This window comes from Papilio polytes, unplaced genomic scaffold, assembly GCF_000836215.1.
Source record: "Papilio polytes unplaced genomic scaffold, Ppol_1.0 DF823823.1, whole genome shotgun sequence".
In the NCBI taxonomy this organism is placed as follows: Eukaryota; Metazoa; Arthropoda; class Insecta; order Lepidoptera; family Papilionidae; genus Papilio; species Papilio polytes.
The window spans coordinates 1,452,310-1,471,803 of NW_013525381.1; the positions used below are offsets into that span (position 1 = coordinate 1,452,310).

At 33.2% G+C, this 19,494-nt stretch overlaps 2 protein-coding genes across 2 annotated transcripts in view; one reads left to right on the forward strand and one right to left on the reverse strand.

Annotated features, from left to right (window-relative positions):
• The first annotated feature begins 2,554 nt into the window (after positions 1 to 2,554).
• Positions 2,555 to 17,415, forward strand: LOC106103410 (zinc transporter 1). Its single transcript, XM_013283173.1, has 8 exons — positions 2,555 to 2,736; positions 8,068 to 8,258; positions 9,149 to 9,401; positions 10,445 to 10,555; positions 11,730 to 11,852; positions 14,252 to 14,427; positions 14,971 to 15,070; positions 15,351 to 17,415. Exons 2-8 carry the CDS (start codon positions 8,070 to 8,072, stop codon positions 15,476 to 15,478), a joined length of 1,080 nt encoding a protein of 359 aa, XP_013138627.1. The 5' UTR covers positions 2,555 to 2,736; positions 8,068 to 8,069; the 3' UTR covers positions 15,479 to 17,415.
• Positions 17,416 to 19,202: 1,787 nt separating this feature from the next.
• Positions 19,203 to 19,494, reverse strand: part of LOC106103341 (spondin-1-like) — a 4,287-nt gene continuing 3,995 nt past the window's right edge. Inside the window, exon 8 of the mRNA XM_013283080.1 lies at positions 19,203 to 19,212. Within this exon, the coding sequence (XP_013138534.1) occupies positions 19,203 to 19,212 (10 nt within the window). The remainder of the gene's footprint in view (positions 19,213 to 19,494) is intronic.

A 19,494-nucleotide genomic window follows, 5' to 3' on the forward strand; every position in this document is an offset into this window, starting at 1 on the left:
GTAATGGCGAAGGAAATGCTTAGAAAATATGTAAATTTGTATTTTTGGTGAATATTTGCGATCTACAATAAATATTTACTCATAACGTAGCACAAACATAATTACACAATTAACTTTTACTTAGCATACATGACTTAACAGACCTTACATTAGTGTTTCATGTCTTCAAATGTCAAATAATTAGTATGTTTTTGCCTTAAAATGTACATTATTAATTAATAAGTCGTTAACTTCAATTTTTTAATCATAAACAGATAATAATATAAATGATAAGATGATATGTGAATGTGTAAAGTTTACTGTTGCAAAGTATTGTCCAATACGGCAATAAGTCACGGCAATGGGCGCCATCAGTCGCGTGCGAAATGCATACAAGCGTTTAAAGAATCCTCATTGTTCTCCGGCCACATGCTTCACGCGTATCGACTCGTGGTAAAATACCTTAGGACCTGCAATTACTCATGGCAATGAACATACAATAAACATGATGATAATTTATTTTGTTTTCTTGACTGTACCGAGACAAAGATCGAGATGGTAGAGTTTGTATGTAGTGGCAGTTTAAAGAAGGGAAATACTGCTTTGAATCGTAGCTATAATAGTTATAAGTTATATTTCAGTAAATATAGACGTAGTTAGTATAATTTACGTATAAGAAGTATCATTAACATAATATATTTTTTTAACGGATTTCCCAAAAGAAGGAAGGACTCAATTCGACTGTATTTTTTTTTTCGTTATTTCGTTTCCAACATTTGAATTATGATAAATTTTGGAAATATTTCGTTCGTATTATTACGATGTCATTTAAGTCGTTCAAATAATAATGAGATAATTATTCCATTATCAATAAACACATAATGAGTGCTTATTTACATCTTATTATTACTCTGAAGAGTGGTCCTTTGTGCAGCAAATAACAGTAACATACAGTTAACATCTTTAACGTGTTTGTTCACTATTTTATTCACAAATAGATCGCATCATTAGTCGTAATTGAGTGTTTTAAATAATTATATCTATACTAATATAATAAAGCGTAAACACACACCACTTGGTGGCGTAGGATGTTAGTAATCACAGCATATTTTTGAATAATTCTTTCTTAATAAAGAGCCCTACACTTATGTCACGCTTTAGGCTATATATTTTTACGCCATTAAACTTAGTGGGTAAATATTCTGGATAAAAACCCTTATGTGGGAAAGAGACCATAAGTTGCTGCCAACATCAAGGAAGCAAGATTGCCAAGGTTTGTCACGTCATGTCATTATGACATTTGCTATTGATGATTTGACAAATGTAAACAATAAAATAAAATTTCATGCTGATGAAACAGCAAGGGAATAGCTAGATTATGAATAAAGAGCGTCGGTGGTTTAGGGGTTTAAGCACTTGGCTTGTAATCTACAGGTCTAGGGTTCGAATCCAGCCGTGTACCAATGTGACTTTTGATTTTTCGAATTTTCATACGTACATAATTTACCTGACTTTCTTACGGTGAAGAAAAACATCGTAATGCAACCTGCACATATCGGCGAAGAAATTCAAAGACATGTGTGAAGTCAACCAACCCGCAGTGGGCCAGCGTAGTTGTCTAAGGGATAGTCACCCTAATTTAGGGCAGGCTCCGAGCCCCTCAGTGGGGACGTATAGTGAGCTGGTGATGATGATGATTTTTGAAGATAATATAAATTATTATCGTGCGTAGGCCTCCCGTAAAATTACTGGAAATTCCTGTACTCAAGAGGCACAGGATCGACTATGATGGCGAACTTCAGTGAAGGACTATGGCCAACAGAGGGCGTCATATGATGGAGAAGAACATGGTACTACTAGGAGTTGTAGAATCATATGACAATTAAATTGTTTTGTAGAAAAGTATGTTTTGATCCAATAGAATTCAGTTCAAGGCTTACAAAGAAAGAGAGAAAAGATATTTTGAGACATGACCGTTACGAATATATCGCTGGTAGAACGTCCGTGACCTGATCTTTTAATATAATTGTAAACAATATTAATAGTCAATTCCTGTCATTAACAAGAAATATATTATTACTTCTCAAACATTTTGTCATGATTTTGATTGATTTAATTTTTTCATTATTTTTTAATAATTATCCATATCTTACCATGTTTTCCCTTTACATTAAGATTGTATCAAGTTACTACAAGTTACATTTAGAAAATCTACTCTTTAAATAAGTTTTGTGTCTTAAAAATATTGATTTTTAAAAAATAATACTCTTTAACAGCTGTTATTCCGGGTAAACAAAAACAGGAAAAGGTTTTTTTGAGAGACAAACTTCAATAACGCTGCAATGTTGGATTAATATTCTTACATAGTTGCATATAGACTGTGAGCCAAGTTTACTTTTATTTTAGTTCCTGACAGAGTAGAGTAGTCGCCTTGAGATGCTGCTTTTATAATCTCATCCGCTGTTGCGAAACTAAAAAAGTAACTGTCAAGAAGCAAGCTTTTATTGGCGGGTCGCGAGTTAACACATTGTTATCGGGCGCGAAAACTTGGTCGATAAGAGCTCGCGCGCTCACGCAAGCGTCAGTCGACAATCGGTGCGGGTCGCGACTTGCGGCGCGGGCGCAGTGCTTCTGTACCACGTTAACAAAAATATAAACAATATTATACAACTGCTATGTACCTGGTGTTTACTAAACAGTGTTGTGACAAGGATTGCTTTTATTTAACCTGTAAACCGGTGACTAATTAACTATTCGGTGAGTATATTTGTTAGATTTTATGTAAAAACCTTTTGTCAATTTTTATTTTTTTTAATTCCTACGTTCTCAAGGCTTAGGTTCGAATTCGTAATAGACAAAACCGAATATGTCTTTGAAATACAATGGATAAAAACATCCAACTAACTATATTAATAAAGATATAAAAAATTACTAAAAACTTACTAAAAATAATATACACCGTCTTTACTTACATATTCACTGTTCAATATGTAAAGCGATAATATACAAACATGGATACCAAATATTTGACTGCATCAGAAAAGAGCGCGATAAGGCTGCGATAGCTAAATCACCAATAATAACACGGTACCATTAAAAAAAACTTAAATACACAAACTCTAATACATAACAGTATACTATCTAAATATTTGTCCACATTTTGTACAAAAAAAAAAAATTAATTAGGTACAAATTAGGTTCTTAGTGGGACCCTAAAATTAGATATCTCAGCAATTTTCTTGACGTCTATTAAATTTTCTTTACGTTATTTCTTATAATTTAAATTGAACACTTCATTTGCCCAACAATTTGAGATACAATTTTATCTAACTATAAAACTGTATTATCAGTAAATAATAAATTTAAAATACTTCTGAGTTACCAACAAACAAACAATCATTAACTATATATTTAATCTCTTTATTGCAATAATCGTATTGTAATCATATACTAGGATTATTTTTATTTTGATATATAGATTATGAACTATCTCACCCAGCCAGACTGATAAACACGTAAAATAAGCTTTTACATACAATAAATGTATTAACCGAGCGATAAGGTATTCATTCAAAATTGACCAATACATAATGAAAAGTTCATGCCTTTTTTTAGTCAAAAATATATAACAGAATTTGCGTCTAATAACTTCTTATAAAAGTCTGATCGATGATAGAGCTATTGGAACTGCCGACCCTCCGTTGAGAAAATGGCAGTATAAAGATTAATCTATCTCCTTAAATGCAGCACATAAAAACATTTCCTCTATAAAGCATTGTTTACAGCAAGGTCCCTTTACGATCAGGCTCTACCAATCTTTGTTTATAAGATTTGAACGAAATTTCAGTGGAAAAAATAAACAGGCCAGTGACTCAATCCGTGTTGCTCTTGTATTCCGTAAACATTTGCAACATTATCGCAATAATAAACTAAATCCGAGATTCGTGTCCATTGAAGCGAAATGAAAACTCGCTTTTACTAAAACTAAGTTTAGTTGATATTGTATTCTATAAAATCAGAAGCGAATAAAAGTAAAGAACAATGTTTGGTCAATCGCGTGAAAATGACTCGATGAATATGTGGAAAAATCTAAGACCTATCGACGCAATATGGTACTAAAAATTGCCTAATTCGTTTCTTCCATTGCTTTTTTATTTATAGAAGCTTAATATACAAACTTTGTTGTCATGTTAATGATTAACAATTGAATTATTTCCGAAAAACAGTTAAATAATTAAAAATAGTATAAACAGATTTGATACCTTTAGCAATAAGACTTAGTTCACTGACCTGCAACGTCACTTTTCTATTTAGATATCTCAACGCAGACTACAAACACCTACTCTTAATTTCCTCGCAAGTTTTTCTCTGTTTTTCTGATAAACAACGTTAAATCACCCTTTATTTATAATCCGAGTATGAAGCTTACGATAGCAAAAGCGGCCGGGATTCGAATCCCGACTAGTTTGTACCGGTTAACTCTCAATTTCTATCACCAGATATATTTATTTCTGTAAAAACATCTAAAACTATTTTACTGTTTTTTCTTTAGTCTACACCATATCGCATGACTATACGATATGGTGTAGACATTGTGTTTATGGCCCGATCCGAAAAAAAATTTATTTGCAACGTATTACGTTTTTAACTTCTTTTAATACATATATCTCAATAACAATCAAAATAATATATGTACTATATTGAATATTCTACAAGCGTGCTAGTTTGTACATAGTTGTACCGAGTGTTTGGCTTCTTTACCTACATCAGAATGTTTTTGAAAGTTCATCGGCGCAAAAAAGAAATAGGCTAATAACCGAACACGCTTTTTCATCGCAACAACATTCGGAAATAGTCGTTTGCTCCAGTTACGATCTAGCCTGTTGAAATTAATAAATATCTAGCTTTCGCCTGCGACTTCGTCCGCGAGGTATTAAAAAAAAACAAAAGTGAGTAGCCTATGTGTTCTTCCAGACTATCGTCTACATCAATACCAATTTTCATCGAAATCAGTTTAGCCGTTTAGGCTCCAAACACTAACAAACATCCATTCATCCATCTCAACTTTTGCATTTACAACATTAGTATGATTACAGTGCAACTAAACTTATTATTAATTACATTTATTTTGTTATTATTATGTCTGTAAAAATATACTGTACCATATAGTGGAATTAAATGGCTAAACAGATTTCGATGAAATTCGGTACAGATGTAGACGATAGTCTGGAAGAACACATAGGCTACTCACTTTTGTTTTTTTTAATTCCACGCGGACAAAGTCGCGGGCGAAAGCTAGTTGAGAAATATTTTATTAGCAAATTCGCATAACAAAACTTCATTACTGCGACAGCGTTTAATTACGTTCGAAACACTTCTTTACAATGTAATTCTAAGTTACGATTGAAATCTAAATTCAATTATCCAAATTGAAATAAGCATTTGATTTCTTTAATAATGCATTGTTTTTTGTACTCAATCAAAAGAACATTCAAAAATAGTTATTGTTTCTAGTAATTATTTGATTAGGTAACACAATACTAAGCTATTGTTAACCGTTGAAGCCTATTTATTTACGTATAATAAGGTTTGTGTGCGAAATGAATGGCATAGAGCATCGTGAGAGTGATTCAATGCATACAATTGCCGGAGATTGGCTGTTACTGCTGAATACGATCTTCCTTAAACTGCCTGTTCAATTATGATCCAACGTATTCACTGACTAACATTTAAAATAGCTTTCTTACATTCGTTTCATACTAATATTATAAATGGAAAAGTTTAGATGGATGGATGTGTGATAGAGTTTGTAGATTAAACGGCTGGACTGATTTCGATGAAATTCGGTACAGATGTAGAGGATAGTCTGGAAGAACACATAGGCTACTTACTTTTTTAAATCCCAAGTGAACGGAGTTGCGGGCGAAAGCTAGTACAGAATAATGATTTATGTATTCAATACACAAGTTTTAAAAGAGTAAAAATCGAAAATTTTGCTTATAAAATCACATAGTATAAATATAAAATACATAGTAATAAAGTCATGGAAGTAAACGATTTGTAATAAATTAATCCAACCTTTTCTACAACAAACTTTTTTATTTTATATCTGTATTCTACTTTTCATAAATTATTTCTTAAAAGATAAATATTGTACTAGGTACATTTAAAATTATATGAATTTAATTAGGTCTATGATATATTATTTATTTCGGGTCAATAACTTACACTGTATAAAATGATAGTTGGAAAGTGTTAAGTAAATAATAAGGCGGTAAAAGTGTTTGTATATCGTATTGACAAATTGATTGTTGTTATATTGTGAACATTACCTCAATATGTTTTATCACTCCACGTATAGTTGGCGATACTCGCCGGCAGTGTTATCTAAATAAATATCAACTGTCAAATTTGATATTTGTCGCCCAACAAGATGTATCTATTTAATCAGAAGTGGATCACCTTCATGTTCCTTGGAATCAACAAGGTGTTTATGGCTTAGTAACAGTTATCATGAACTGCGTAACACCGAAAAACGATCCGATACGATATTCAGCTCGCACGAAGAATACTAAGACATTCTTATCGTTGTTACGTAACGATTATTTCAACTATTCGGTATTAGCATCCGACACAAACTTGTAATTATAAGAGCGCGCCTTTGCCTTAACTATCGCTACAGTTTAGTCGCGTTTTGATTCCTATGAACTTATATGGAGGTGCGCACACTACTCGATTTTCAGTTGTCTAAACTTTTAAATGGGTTGCGAAACATTTGACAATCGCACAACGGTTGTGCGATAGTTTAGTCAAATGTGTGCGCCCTCTTAAAATTTATTCGTTCGTAAATCGATGGGTCACATTTCGTCATACGTGTCAGATGGAAGTTAATAATTCAACATCTAGCGCTTTATTAATATAACAAACTATAGACATATAATCGGAAAACGATGTAAATTTATTTTTAAAACCGTATAAACTTGAAATCCGAGAAACCTTAACTTTCCACAACAGTTGTAGTATTTATAAGCAGAATATCGTTGTCACCGTGGTATGGCGAGCTCTAGTTGCTTACTATAACAATAATATTATGCTAACCAATATAAACTTCCTAGGTTGTTTCTATCACCTTCATGTCTAACAATAAAATTGTCTATGTTATTTATAATTTTATATTTAGCATAACTTACTACCATAAGCGAGTCGCAATTAAAACTTACCATTATGTTAAGTTAATCTGACAAATTATTAACATGTGAAAAAGGCAATGCATTGCAAAACTTACAAAGTAAGCCATGGATATGAAATAAGATAAAATCAACTTATTTGCTAACTTATACGCCATACACACATAAAAGCATTAATAATGATTAACAATGCAAATTTTATGGTTTAAAATTATTGCTTTCTATGATAATACTTTTGATTTTCTGGTATTTTAATTTAATTTATATTCAGAGGTGTACAGATTATACATATTTTAGTGAACAGATAAAGTCGAAAGTTTGCGTTAAACAGAGAACAAAGTATGGAGTCAGGGCCAGGCTAATTATGACAGAAAACATCGAAACAGTTAACATTAATGTGATTAATTTAAAAGACTGACATGGTATAACCACGTTCCATTTGTAACATATTCAAGGCATAAAGAACTAAGTACAGTAATCCAATGTGAATAAAGGCGCGGTCCCTATTAGCAAACCAGTCGGGAACACCGCACGCACCATTCTCGGATCATGTCTCCGATTAGTTTTTGTGTCTGAACAACTTTCGATATGTTTATCAACGGATGTAGCTTAATTTCAATTAAACTGGAATCGTCACATTGCATTATAGGGCTATTGATAACCAGTTTAAACGGTTTTCAATAGAGAATTATGCGTGAATTAATTTTAAAGAAAAATACCAACATGACAACGTAATTATACTTAGACAAATTAACAAGGTAAATAAGAATGATTTTGCAAAAATAATGATTATGGTCAAGTTATAGCATCAATATTGACTTTTATCTTTAAAGCACTGCATGAACACCTTTACGTCCCTACATATCATGTGGCACAAACCTAAGATACATTTATTTTGCAGAGATGGCGATGAAAGAGTGGCTGCAGTGGCTGCCGCCGCCGCGGTCGTTGCTGGCGCTGCTGCTAGCTGTAACCGGCTTTAGCAGCAGACTGTTCGCCTCCTACGTCACACACTCACCGACCCTGCTTGTCGACACTTGCCATTCGCTCTGCAGACTCTTCGGACTTATCACAACACTGCTTGCATATAAGGTAAGAAGCTGGTAAATTTAAATAAACAATAATCACGTCTATCTAATAAAAATCACTGAACTCTCTTCTGTTACTATCGACAACAGTTTATGACTGGATGTTATTAGACATACTTGTTGGCATTTAAGAAGAGTGGAATTGTTACTGGTTAAGAAATAGTTTTATTTTTAAATATGGATTTCTAATAAAATTTATCAGTATATTCTCAATTTCTTAACAATACGAAAGTGTTTCAGTAATAGGCAATGAATTATAATATCTCCAAAATATTAATAGTTGGCGTAACCTTACAAAATTTTAGTACTCCTATGTATGGAATGAATGTTACGATATTTGCCAATTTAAGTCATATGTAGAAGGATGATTCATGTTTATTGATTTCTTTTTCGCCTTTCAACATTTTATAATCGAGGTTATGAAGAAGTGGAATATAGTTAGTACCTACGATTAAAATATTACTAACGAGCTGTTGCCCGCGACTTCGTCCGCGTCGTATTAGAAAACATACGAACTATATAAATAACAAAAAGCTACGTATCCCTCGGGAATGTATACTCCAGACTTTGTTTTATATCTGTGCCAAATTTCAATAAGATATGTTGAACCGTTGCAGAATGATCGAGTAAACATTAAAAAACTAAATTAATGATTCCCACGGCAACCGTAAGTTATCCCGGGATAAAAAGTAGCCTATGTGTTCTTCCAGACTATGCTCTAAACCTGTGCCAAATTTCATGGAGATCCGTTCAGCTTGTATATTGATCCTGTATTGTACCTCAACAGCGTTATATCTAGCCCATAGTTGATGTCTTTAAATGTTAATTCACTTCTGATTATAGGTTTCGACTGGTTCTATAACAATAGGCGTAAGGTAATACTTTTGTTCCCAGTACGAGCGAGCTGACGAAGGCGCGGGACGCGAGGGCCGATTGAGGAATACGTTTGGATGGGCGCGTATCGAGGTAGTCGGTAGGCTATCTGTACACGTGCTGTTTGCGTCATTCGCGTTCTCCCTGGTGGTCAACGCGCTACAGCTCGGCGTACACTCATCCCACGTGCAGCCACCACGCTACCCCAAAGTCATCATCGGCAGCGCTGTCCTCGGTCTTCTGCTGTATACTATCAACTACATGTTACTGGCTGGTAATGATACTTGAAATTTTCAGTACTATTTATATATGCTTGTTACTCACGAGGGTATAACATTGATACAGCGCAGTGTGCAATGCAGTACTGCTATTAGTGTCCTACTGAACACACAAAGTGATTCACAATAGTACTGTTAGTATAAGTTCAAATAATAGTAGTACTGTACTATGCATTGCTCTGTCTCACTGTTCTACCCACGTGTGAAACACCAATAGGTTAAAGATATTTTATTTAAGTAATTATTACAATTAAACGAGTAAGCGTTGATTATTAGCTATTAGTTTTTAATTAATTACAGAATTATCTTACTCGTTAATCAGAATAAAAATTTTACTGATGTTAGATATATATAGTTAGGTAGATATCATTTCAGTATAACGATAAAGGCGTATCTACACTGGTGATATTCTCAGCCGTGATATTATTTCATGATAAAAATATCTCTAGTGTTCACATTGTCGGCGCCAAACTACGTTATAAAAATAAACCCGTGTTTACACGTGCGGCCAGATCGGCTAGTGCGTGCTACGCAACGTCGATACAGCTACTCGGATATGTGGCCTTTGAAATGGGCCAATACACTAAATCCAACTAATTCGTGCATTCATTAGAAAACAATGACTTTTTGCAAAGATTTTGCTCGGAAATAAATGATTGTGTTACGCAAACAATCTAGCAGTATCACTGGTAACAATTAAAAAGTTCTAAAAATATTACTCTTTTGAACGAATCATAGAATACCATAGGACTTCTATTATGTGTATTTATTAAGTTTTTAAAGGGAACAAACAATTTATACTAATATTATAAAGAGGAAAAATTTGGATTTTTGTGTTTATTGAAATAACTTAAATACTACTGGGCCGATTCCAAAAATACTTACCATTAAAAGGCTACGTTATCAGTGAAGTAAAATAGGCTATACTATTTTTATAAGTTATTTTTATTATAATGAAAGTGATAATTTATATTCATGTGATTTTTTTTCTGTTCAACTATAATACAGATGTGGTTAATATAGCCTGCTTGTTTCATAGGACGGGAGCTAAGCTATAGTCGCCGGCTGAGCATGACAGAGGGCGGCGGAGTGGTGTTGAAAACGGGGTCGGCAGAGCCCGTGCTGGCCCACGCACCTATCGACATCGTCAGTAGGTCTTACACAACAATTATTACTACATTTTAAAATTGCATTGGATGTAACCAGGATTTTTCTATCTATAGCTTGTGATTTGGTTTAAAAACAAAATTGATGATTTTGACAACCCTAAATTAGGGTTAGCGATCGCATACATTTATACAGTACTTTTAAGTAAGAATGAATACCAGTTTCGTCACCGTTTATAAACGTACCAACGAAACCGTAAAGAAACTATAGTCAATGTTAAATATTTTTTTAACTGTGAGTCCAATCTATGAAAACGTCTCATGGTCAGAGATTCAATTCCTAGTCAGCTTGTGTATTTTTTTAATTGTTATTTCTTCTTTATCTCGATAATTTATATAATGCAAAAATAAACACTACAGAACCCAACTAATGCAAAAATATAATGATACCAAACTTAAACAAGCAGTACACCTATTTATAAATACAATGCGATACGTCCATGTTATGATATATTGTTTACGATTATGATAATAATATTTTATTTAATTAGAGAATGTGACAAACGAGTAGATGTAAAACGGTTATCAGTAACCGTTAACAACCGCAAATATTGATAGGAATCACAAATATGGAACCACTAGCATCTATCACGAAAATTTGCCACAGTGTTCTGAAGTCCTCAACATAATTTTATATGAGAACTCGTACTTTATCAATGACGTAACGTTGCGAATACTGTCTCGAAAATTTTATGTGCTAGCCTCTTGTAAGCTGTACAAATCGAAAGTGAGGGGTGCAATACGGGGTTACAAGTGGATTAGTGCAATAACATTTATCTGAATCTTGTCCCATTTAAAAAGTTAACGACATACATAGTATAGTATTGTAGTGACCTCTATTCATACAATCTTGTTCTTTACAATGTAAACAGTAAAACGGTTTATTGGTAAAGAAAACTTGTTGAGACATACATATTCCAAGCTTCTTATCTGGGCCGCTTGCAAGCAATAGGAGAAAGTTATAAAAACACCGGAAGCAATTCTATTGTACAAAACATGATCGCGTTAAAACCACGTTCATACGCTTTGTACTACATTGCCATTGTGGAAACCGAATTTATATTGCTACTATCAAAAGGGGAATATTATTATTCCCATTATGGTAGTTATTATGTTTCCTGTGCGCTAAAATATAAAAAATAATTATGTTTCTCATAGGTAGCCTGTTCGCGATCGGCGCCGGCCTGACAACGGAATGGGAGCCTGAGATGGCGAGCATAGCAGATCCCGCGCTGTCGGCGTGCGCCGCGATAGTTCTCGTTATATTCAACTATCCATTCAGTAAGTGTACCACAGGCACGTGTTATAAAACACATTTTCAAAATAACATTAATTCAATTAATAAACGTCTACTACACTGCGGTACGAAATCAAAACTTTTGAATTAAATTCGTTCAACCAAATCACGTGAAATTGAATCGTGTAATTGAAGCGATAAGAGACAGTGGAAACGAAAAGAAATAAACGAAGCATTTTCTTACCCAAATCAAACTTTCTTTGATTTTTACAAATTGTGTGGCCAATAAATCCAGGGTTAACGACCTTATTCATATGGTATAAGATGTCCATCATACATGTAACAATTTCTTGAAGTAAATTTCGTTAGTACGAGGAAATGGCTGTAAGTCATTTATCTTCGCGTGATTTATGAATATTAAAAAATGAACATCCAGACAGCGGTGCGCGTGTTTCGGACACAAATTACATAAATACAATCTCACTAAGATACGCGAATGTTTTCAAAACAAAATTCGTTTCCACTATCTCACGCTGTTTTTATTTCATGTTATTATTGTAATATAAACAAACCAATCCCCGCGGTTTGGCTCGTGTGAAGTTTAATTAATAAAAAAAAACATAATAACTATCCTTTCGAACAGGCTGCATTCTTCAACTTTTATTAATTACTAAGTACAAAAGATATATATATTTTTTTGTAACAGAAACAGTAATGTATTTTGATAAGAGTTTTTAACAATTTAAATTTGCATTATACGTGCTGTAACTAATTAAAATGCATTTAGGCCATTATTGATATAATCGAGGTATGGTAATGGCTGCCAAACATACTGTAGCAATAATTAAAATTAACTAGGCATATTCTAGATAACTTTGTAGAAATAACAAAATTTCTTTCGTAGTCAATAAAACAACATCCACACAAGCTCTCACGTTTATATTGTAACAAGCCGCGTCCGGTTTATTGGGATGTTCAAATTGCTTTCCTGATTAGCGTACTGCCACTCTAAGAGTCACTAAAGGCGTTCCTTAGTACAGACTCAGTATGTGATAATGTTATTTATACTATTGATGTGTTTAAATAACTACTTAATAACTGATTCTTGTACTAATTTTAGATACTCAAAAGTTTTATGCTTAAACTAATTTATAGCCTTGATATTAAATTTTGTGTAGAACAATCTTTCTGTTATGTGTTAGAAATTCTTTTATGATAACTATTTTCAAGAACAAATCAAAATAATAAAAAAACGAAACAAATGACATCCGAATTTCCCACGCATTCAGGCATTCCATGAGCTTTGTTTGACCATAATATTGTTTTATGATAACATGATACAGATTGATGCAAATTCAATCGAATACGACTTTGAATTATTTAAATATTTTTAAAAAATCTCCTTCAAGGCGATAAAATGGAACAATTGAATTTCCGCTTCTATTTGCACAATGATATGTTCTCGGACAAACTGAGGGAGGAATGATACCGTTCGTTCGAGTTCACACTGCAAGAACATGGCTTAGAGATTCTAGAAATCAAGGATGAATACTCAGTTGTTAGGAGGTACGCTTTGTGTACATTCAAAACAAGCAATCTCTGATTTTGTTTTTAATAGAGCCGATATCCGTGTTAGTTACTTACCTTGTGTTACTAGAGGAATCTCTTACACCAATAACAAAGGTCAAACAAATACTATGTGTACAATAAAGTTAGTCATCTACTACTTGATAGCTTTTTGTATGTTTATAATCAAACTTAATTGGTAATGACAAAACGAAGTTAGAATATCTTTGAATAATCAAAGCTATGTACAGTTATGCCACAATTAGGTATGATTCAAATTTATAAACATAATTATACAACTATTATTTATAGAATGGTAACGCTACAAGGGCTATGGAGTTTAGAACAATGCTGGACCGTTAGAAAACGTTACAAGCGTTTATGACGAGAAAGCATAACAGCGTTGCATAACATTGCGTGTTACTTACATTGTTATTATGCACTTTATACTTTACTGCCTAATAATCCATTGCTGGATTCAGTAAACGGTAGTTTATAAATTCTTCGAAAAATACTTTCTTTAACAGAATCTACAAATTTTCTCAAAAACAATCAAGCATTGAAGTTTAAGAGAATACGAGAATACGGATGTATTTAAAAAATAAAGAAAAAATGCAAGGAAAAGCCTCAATATCTAACTATACAAAACTGCAATACCATTAAGACCTATCACAACTTCAGTTTTAACAGCACATCTTCCATATAAGAAAAACTGGGAACTGTAGTTTGACAGTTCAACATTTCCTACACAACTTCAGCTTGTAAAACTAAAGGTAGTTTTGTGTGTTTGTGAACTGAAGGTGTTTATTAGTAACCACTATCACAAGTAAACAAATCTTAGTAAGGCTGTAATATCATGTTCGTGATGTATGTACAGTGCGTTCCGCGGGCCTGGTGCTGCTGCAGACGGTGCCAGAGGGTTTGGGCGCATGTGAACTGCGAGCAGCGGCGCTACGTGTCCCCGGAGTGCTTGCTATACACGAGCTGCACGTGTGGCAGCTGCACCGCGACAAGATCGTCGCCACCGCACATATATCTTACAGTTCACATGAGGTATGAAATATTCTATTTTATCTCCCTATTGTTATTCCATTCTATATAATGTTGGCGCGCTAAGTTTTTAATCGTAAGATCCTTCTTAATAACCTTACTCGCAATCCAATACTCAGTTCTTTATGTACCCATACTATGCCAACTTAAAAAAACTTTTTCTATCATATATTTATGACGAATTTTGTCTAAATTTTTTTAGATAGAATTGAAAATAATATTCGATAATAACTTGAATATGATTTTCCTTAAAAATATGCAGAAGACCTTGTGCAGATAAGACCGCAACGGCTAAGGAATATCGCACGTTTTTATATCGAATGATTAGATACCTATGGGTAAAAAAACATAAATGATATAAATATCAAAGAGACTAGGTAACTGTTCACCTTGTCATGATATCACATATCACAATGACACTCTTTAGCGATGAAAAACGAAGGAAGTGGTCAAAGTCGACCTGAATTTTTTTACAATGATATAGTGAAGCATAGAAAATGTTTTTTTTTTATTGATTTTCATGACGATATTTTTTACTGTTTGCAGGACTATTTGCGTAACTCTGAACTAGTCTGCGACGTGTTCAAAAAACACGGGATCGGCCTAGTAACTCTACAGCCGGAATTTACTCTAACTTCAATCAGTGGTAAACATTTTCAATTATCTGTCTTAATTATTATCTTAATAATATTATAAATGCAAAAGTTTAAATGGATCGATGTTTGTTATAGTTTGTAGCCTAAACGACTGAACGGATCTAGATGAAAATTGATATAGATGTGGAGTGTAGTATGGAAGAACACATAGGCTATTCGCTTTTGTTTTTTTATTTCCACGCGGACGGAGTCGTTGGCGAATGCTAGTATTAGCATAAAGTTTACGTTGAACCTGGATTGTAGGATTTCATTTTATGATAATTTTTCCAGGTACTGAGGAAGAGCAAAAGGCGTTAGTGGAATTTGCCAACACAGCGTGCTCCTGTCCTTGTGCAAAAGAGTGCACGGCGCCACGATGTTGTGCTTCCCCCCTCAAGCCAGTCATTACACGCATTTAATGGCACAAAATAAAGTGATTTCTTTACAATTTATGACACAAAAGTGAGTTAATATGTGAAAGTGACAAGCACTTTAAGGGGTACTATTATGCATTTCTAAATTAATTTTAAATTTAAAACATAGGTTAAGTTTTAGTCCAACCAAAGAACTTACACAGTAGGAGTGAATACTATTCGAGCTAATATTATACCCAAGCTCTGTGAGTCAGTGAAAGTGAATAAAAAATCAAGAATACCGTGGCATTGCCGCGCTGTCACTAAACGTCAACAAGATTATAGTCTATGACAGAGGTCGGCAACCTTTCTCGAGTTTGCATCAATTTCTCGATGTGATAAATAATTTGTTATGAGTAGACTTTTAGAAGCCTTAGTAATATGTATTAAAATGTATATTTCAAGAATTTGTGTATAAACATAGAATGATGTTAAGTAACTGCAGATAATTTTGATTACTGTAACGAACTTTGAAACATTTAGAGATGCTACAAAACCGCAGATTACCAACAACTGGCCTAAGACCAGTTGTGAATTGGAAGCGAGTTAATTATCTGTCAGTTATTGACAAAGTCTAATTTAATGGACAGCAGAAGCCGACGTTCGAGCTCGTGGCAAATAACATTTTTTTGTAAAAAAACATACAGACGAATTGAGTACCTCCTTCTTTTGGGAAGTCGGTCAAAAATAGAGTCTACACTAGAAAATACGAAATGAAACCACAATTTTCGGAAAAAAGGAGTTTATTTACATTCTTAAAACTAGTAATTTAAAGAATGAATAAACACTTCATGAGTTTAAACAGTTCTATTCCTAATTGAACTGCTAAATATTTAACCGATCACAGTTATAGCTTCATTTGAGTGCCAATTTTACTCCGGCTTTATTTAACTACTATTTATCTAATATGTAATGTCTTTATATGAATATCAAGCTTTTATACTACGCTATTTTATAAAACACAGATATATTTGTTAGTAGACAGTACTAAAATGTTTAATATAAGAGAAAGTACAAACTTAAAACTACAACTAAAAGTACTTCCCTGTTAAAATTACTTCAAATACCTAAATTTGTTTGTATCGTTAAATATTTATTTGTTAAAATAATACGACTATAAAAGATCAATGTAGTTAACATTCATCATTTATTATTGTGTGTAATTTTAACAGACATTACAATGAAAGTTTGAAAATATTTAGAGGTTATGTGTTATATTATCTTAATCTTGCCATATACTTATGTATGTAACCCATTCGAAACATTTAAATATATATTTTGTCCTTACTTTTCCTAGTGAGAGAGTGTAACAGAGATAGCTTGATTTTGTGAATGTTTCGACAATGACAACTTAAGAAGACGCTACCGTCAGAAAGTAATGTAATATGTACCTAAGTAATAATATGTGTTTTTTAAGGTACGCAGGATAGCGTTATTTCCCATTTGCAGTGAAACTTGTAATACATATCTCTATTATGTCAGATAATGTTAGAGTAGGCAGTATAGTCTAACAAGGATATTTGGCCCGGTGAGAGAAGTGCTGTTGCAGCAACAAAGAAATATGTACGTATGAAATTTACACGGACTGTACTTCCGTTAGTGAATGGCAAGGTAGAGCGACCGCTTAGGTCGCCGCACATAAAGAGGGCGCTAGTGAGCTGACATAATTTAGTTTGACATATGCCCAATGGGTCAAATAGCCTTGTCGGTCTATGTATTGTACTAAATATGACAGTGAAAAGCCACATTAAAGTGTTAATATTAATAAGACTGTGATGTTCCTAGCAGGCAGTATTAAAATTGCTTGTTAAAAACTTGTTAACGTGTTCAAGTATTTTATAATCGTCTTAATATCATGTGTTGACGAATTATTAATTAATAATCTATGTACAAAGCTTTGTTGAAGTTTGTTTTCGATTTAAAAATTAAAAATATTTTAACTATATTAGTTTTTTATTAACATTTATTAAATATCATTGTTAGATAATAGACATCAATGCCCCTATTGACGATTTAATTAAATTTATATTAAATTTTAAATACATGAATACAATCTACAATAAGGCAAGAAGAATATTTAACAATGTTATTTCCTATTACTAGTATTGCTTATTTATTACCTACAACATCACAACAATAATAGTTTAATAATCGTCCATATCAGATTAAATTTCTGTTAGGAAACATATAAGTACTGTTAAGAAGAAAACCAGTACCGTACCATAGTAGCGGCGCAACACTAAATCATTGACAAATGTCACATCTCTATGACAGCTGTCAATTCACTAAGTTCGAAAGTAAAGCGCGCCCTTTTTACCTACTGCTGTTACCTATTATTGTTTAAAAGTACATTTTAAATCATCTATTCAATATCCAAGGACATGGATTACACTAATTTTTCAACAACAAACATTTAATATTATAATTCAGTAACTATAACCTACTTACCACCTTATTCAAGAGAAGTGTTATTATTAAACGAGAAAAGTTTACGACAATGTCCAGGTCTGCAAGTGCGACTTTTGATCAACTTCTGACACGGCCTTCCTATTCCTGAACCTGTCTGCTACAAAAACAACAAATTAGTGAATCAACACAACACTTCTACAAACTGTATTAATCCTATCAACAAACATATGATGACTTAGTATAGTTCATGGCTAGAATATAAAATAGATACTGGGAGGTTTAAACATACCACAATAAGACGGTAGTTGAGTTTAATAGCATAATCGCAGTCACCAACGCAGTCGCTCCAGCCCAGCCACGGACCCGTCTCACAATCTATGTTGTCTAAAATAAAACGCACAAGTACTATATGTACAGTCGGGGATATGAACATTTTGAAATGATACGCGGAAAAAGACAACGCAGCTTATAAATGTGTATATAAAAGAATAATGATTAGTGAAACACGGCTAGTTTGTTATTATCTTTAACCCATCGTTTGTTCTACTAACCGCTGTCTAATTAAAAATATGTAGGAAGAAGTGGAGTTTGTCTCGTTGCAATCAACAAGGCAATTTTTCGTAAAATAGAACACTGCGGATTTCCACGACTGTACGTATGCAAAATCTTAATTAAAAAAACATCTAATCAGGTACAATTGTTACATATCTTGTCGTGACCTAAAAGAATAGTGAAGAAATTGGCGATATTAATAACTTTCTAGATAAACTTGTATTGGTAAACTTACATACCCAACACTGGTCCGTCGTTCACCATCACTTCGTTATCCTCACGTGATGGTGTTGGTTTTAATTTTTTTGTCAGTATCGTCTCAAAACTTCCAGTTCGAATCTTAGCTAGAAATAGACAATGTACAAGGTTGAAACAGTCGATAAAGAGTCAACAAAATCTGTAAAAGAACAATTTTAATAACATTAGACTCGATTTAATATCAAAGAAATTATTAATCCGTAACGGTATATTGGAATGTCGTTCAAGAGAGTTCCAAGAAATGTATAGATATTAAAAGAAAAAAAAGTTATTAAAGAGTGTGTCGTCACACCACTTTCTCTAAGGTCTGTCGTCCGTGTTCACGCAGATGACTAATAACACTAATAGAGTTCGTATACTAAACGAAACTTTAGTCATTTCAATAGCCACATTTCGTTATTTAAAAAAAAACAATAATTTTCTAATGTTTATCTTTCTTTAATATACTAGTTTTGGACAAGTATCTGACATAAATCTTTCCATTTGATTTTACATTTATTAACACTATCTGTTACTCGTGACTTCGTCGGCGTGAAATTAAAAAATAGTAAAAAAACTAAACATAGCCTATGTTACTTAGGGATAACGTAGCTTTTTAATGGTAAAAGATATTTTAAAATCAACCCAGTAGTTTATGAGTTATTTCAATACATACAAAAATTCAAATCTTTCCTCTTTATAGTATAGATACACAAATAACAAACATTTAAATATGTTGGCTTACCAGAGACATTATGAGCGAGATGGCAGTGCCGCTGGCAGATGTCCCTGGTGCGGAAGTTGTTGGCGTTGCCGCCGCAGCC

What these genes read in the sequence shown, in the direction of transcription:
- LOC106103410 (XM_013283173.1), top strand. Translation starts at nt 8,070, where the DNA reads ATGGCGATGAAAGAGTGGCTGCAGTGGCTGCCGCCGCCGCGGTCGTTG. An exon ending in CAACTACATGTTACTGGCTG is followed by an intron (nt 9,402 to 10,444) that starts GTAATGATACTT and finishes CTTGTTTCATAG; the next exon opens with GACGGGAGCTAAGCTATAGT. An exon ending in TACTCTAACTTCAATCAGTG is followed by an intron (nt 15,071 to 15,350) that starts GTAAACATTTTC and finishes TAATTTTTCCAG; the next exon opens with GTACTGAGGAAGAGCAAAAG.